Source organism: Saccoglossus kowalevskii, chromosome 2 (assembly GCF_978046115.1).
Source record: "Saccoglossus kowalevskii chromosome 2, keSacKowa6.1, whole genome shotgun sequence".
In the NCBI taxonomy this organism is placed as follows: domain Eukaryota; kingdom Metazoa; phylum Hemichordata; class Enteropneusta; family Harrimaniidae; genus Saccoglossus; species Saccoglossus kowalevskii.
The window spans coordinates 22,102,486-22,105,682 of record NC_140642.1 but is presented as its reverse complement, the minus strand read 5'-3'; the positions used below and the strand labels follow the sequence as shown (position 1 = coordinate 22,105,682).

General features: G+C 31.5%; 1 protein-coding gene across 1 annotated transcript; it reads left to right on the top strand.

Moving 5' to 3' along the window:
• On the top strand, window positions 1-1,461 carry LOC144342580 (uncharacterized). The gene is made up of 2 exons (XM_078005647.2): window positions 1-251; window positions 559-1,461. Exons 1-2 carry the CDS (start codon window positions 129-131, stop codon window positions 907-909), a joined length of 474 nt encoding a protein of 157 aa, XP_077861773.2. The 5' UTR covers window positions 1-128; the 3' UTR covers window positions 910-1,461.
• The last annotated feature ends 1,736 nt before the right edge of the window (window positions 1,462-3,197 follow it).

Genomic DNA, 3,197 nt, shown 5'->3' with positions numbered 1-3,197 from the left:
TTTGCTTTGTTTAGTACTATTAAATTCAATAAGTAATTTTTTGTTTCACATAAAGGATCCAAATTTTATTGCAGGTTTTAGACCACTCTGTCTTGAAATTTCATTTGTATGGTTCCATCTCCTATGAAATGACAAGAAATACTACCATGACAGGTTTTCACAGTAATGTTGATATATTTCAGCATGAAAATGAACAATTTAACGAGCAGTGCCCAATGACAATAGCTCTGAACATAAATGTGGAAACACAGGTAAATATAAGCATAATTATTTAAATAAATGCTGGATTTATATACTTTACTTTTATGAGCACATTTGAGTAAATTAAGTTATTGTGTCATCTTGTGTAAATTGTTCTGTTTGAACATTGAAATGAGACTATTAATGTTTTTAGACTACAGTATAATTTAATCATAGACTATGATTTAGTTAATAGCGTGGTGTTTAATACCAATTGATAATTTAATATTAGATGACTCGTTCACTTAGATTAATGAAACTAACACTTAGAATATATAACAAACCACAATGAACTTGTCAAATGTTATTTCCCTGAAGGGTAATGAATCTGAAAATGAGCCAACTGAAGATGGTATTAAAAAGAAGCGCCGCACTAATCCATTCTTAAGTCGTAACGAACGTGTAGGGATCTCTATTTTACTGGATTCAAATAACCCACTTGGAAATGACTGGAGATTACTTGCAAGTAGTGTAGGGTTGGACGTTAACAGCATACGCCAGCTGGAAATCATGGCCCATCAGAAAGTCATTCGTAGTCCTACAATGGAAGTGCTGACATTTTGGGAAGCCCAGGTGAATGAGTCGGACTCTAATCAACTTGGAGAATTAAAACGAATTCTTGAATGTGATATGCAACGTCTAGATGCAGCAGAGATCATTAGTAAATGAATCGCCGTAGAATAAAGTACACGAAATTACTTGCAACCAATAAAATGTTTTTTTTTTTGTTATATATTTTTGCGTCAGAGATATGTGGCTAAGCAACGAATACATGAAGTCTTTTCGTGGGATAATACTAGTATAACATTTGCATCTTTGGTGTGTATGAAAAAAAGGCATTGTGACACGGTGTGAAGCAGTTTGACGTTTGGACATTTTTATTATTTCGCAAGATTTCGCAACGACATTCTACAAGTTTGTGTTTTAAGGTCGACTAGTGTTTGAACTGTCACACTATACTATCCTACACCTTTGTTGCGTTTACAACGCCCTTAAGTGGAGTTAACCTATGTACTTTTATTTCTGTTTGAGAAATAATTATTACGCTGTACATAGTCAGATATTGTTCTAAGCAGTTTAGAAAAGAAGTATATTGTACTATTAGAATCCAAGTCGACTTTAAACTTTATAGCTTTGGTCAGTCATATTTTGTGATTACTATACGTGTATACACGGATTTATATTTGTGATTATTCTCTCTAATATATTTTAGCAAATGATTATTTTATTGCATAAATAGTTTGTTTAATACCACAGACGACAGTGCATATTAGTATTTCATCTGAGTATAGTGGCACGATCATTTAAGCTTTCAACACTGAAGTGATTCTGGCAAAACCCAGAATTGACTTTGACCTCAAAATCTACTTTTGAACCATTTCTGCCATAAATACATGCTTTAACAAGTTTATACAAGTGGGGTTAACCGCCTGTTTAATGTTCTAATGTTTACAATCAGGCCGACTATCTAGAAGCCTTACAATGTTAATGTATATTTGGGCATCTCTGACCTATCTGACTGGAAGTCTATTGTCAAATTAGTCCTACTATTTTGATTAAAAATACAAACTCATTATTTCCATTTAGTGTGTGTTTGTTCTTGTAAAAGTTTACCAAAGTTTTTAAAATCATATATATGTAAAGCATGAATCAAAAGCCGTTCCAAATGTACTATAACTCTTTATATGGGGGGTCAGGAATACATCTATGAATTTTTAAAATTATGTTACCCTACAGTTTTTCTGTAAATAGTACTTTTATAACGAACCAACAATCAAAGAAAGCTTAGAAAGAACTGCCATGTGCTGAGAGTATTACAAATTAATTAGCCTTCCAGACAAGAAACTTGGCACCTAATATTTGTCTTCTATTTGAGAACGACTACATGAAAACAATGTGATCCACATTATTGAAGTTTATAATACTTATAGAACATACATGGTTTTAAGTCTTATTTATTCCAGAGCACCTCTAACACAAGTTCGATTTAATTCTGATTTTTTTAGATACCAATTTGCTAATAATAATTAGATAAATCAATATGAATATGTTTTCATTATTAAATCATTCACGTCTGTGGATTACCCCAAAGCATCTACTATTCAATTTTCAATGAAATGTGATGATTATACACATTGTGCAAATTTAGCAATTAATATGTTCAAATTTCAATCCAAAACTAATGCATTGTTCCCTGGCACTTACATACACAAGTCTTATTCGGTAATTATTATGCAAATTAAGCAATTATTAAGCAAAGTGTTCAACCCCAAACTAAAATTAGATCTGTGTATTGTTTCAGGTCACATAAGTACCAATTTTCATTATAATGTGCTGATTAATTTATAAAAACTTGATGAAAAGCCTTAAAGTGAACCATTATGCAAATTAGGTTTTATTATGGATGTATATACCCCCAAAACTTATTAGTACATAAACTTACCAAGTTTCATTGGAAAAAAGATATAAGTACTTGATATATTGATGGAAAAGCTAATAAGGTAATTATTATGCAATGTCAGAGACCATCCAAGTTCCATTGAAATGTGATTATTAGGCAAATTGGGTATTTAAGTTGCACAGATTTAAACCAAAACTACAGGTCTGTACATTGTCCTAGAGCATCCATGTACTAAGTTTCATTGAAATGTGATGAATACCACTTGGGATATCAGTGGAAAAGCCAAAAAAATACTAATCTTCATGCAAATTAGGTAAATAATGTTCACAGATTTTTATCCAAAACTAATTAGGTTTGTGCATAGTCCTAGAGTATGTATGTATCAACTTTCATTGAAATGTAATGATTAGTACTTGAAATTTCAAGTTTTGCAAATTAGGTAATTGATATGCATAGATATTAACCTTAAACTTATAAGGTCTGTGCATTGTCCCAGAGCATCCATGTACTAAGAGAAATGTGATGATTAATATTTGAGATATCAGTGGAAGGCAAA

What these genes read in the sequence shown, in the direction of transcription:
- LOC144342580 (XM_078005647.2), top strand. Translation starts at nt 129, where the DNA reads ATGACAAGAAATACTACCATGACAGGTTTTCACAGTAATGTTGATATA. An exon ending in ACATAAATGTGGAAACACAG is followed by an intron (nt 252 to 558) that starts GTAAATATAAGC and finishes ATTTCCCTGAAG; the next exon opens with GGTAATGAATCTGAAAATGA.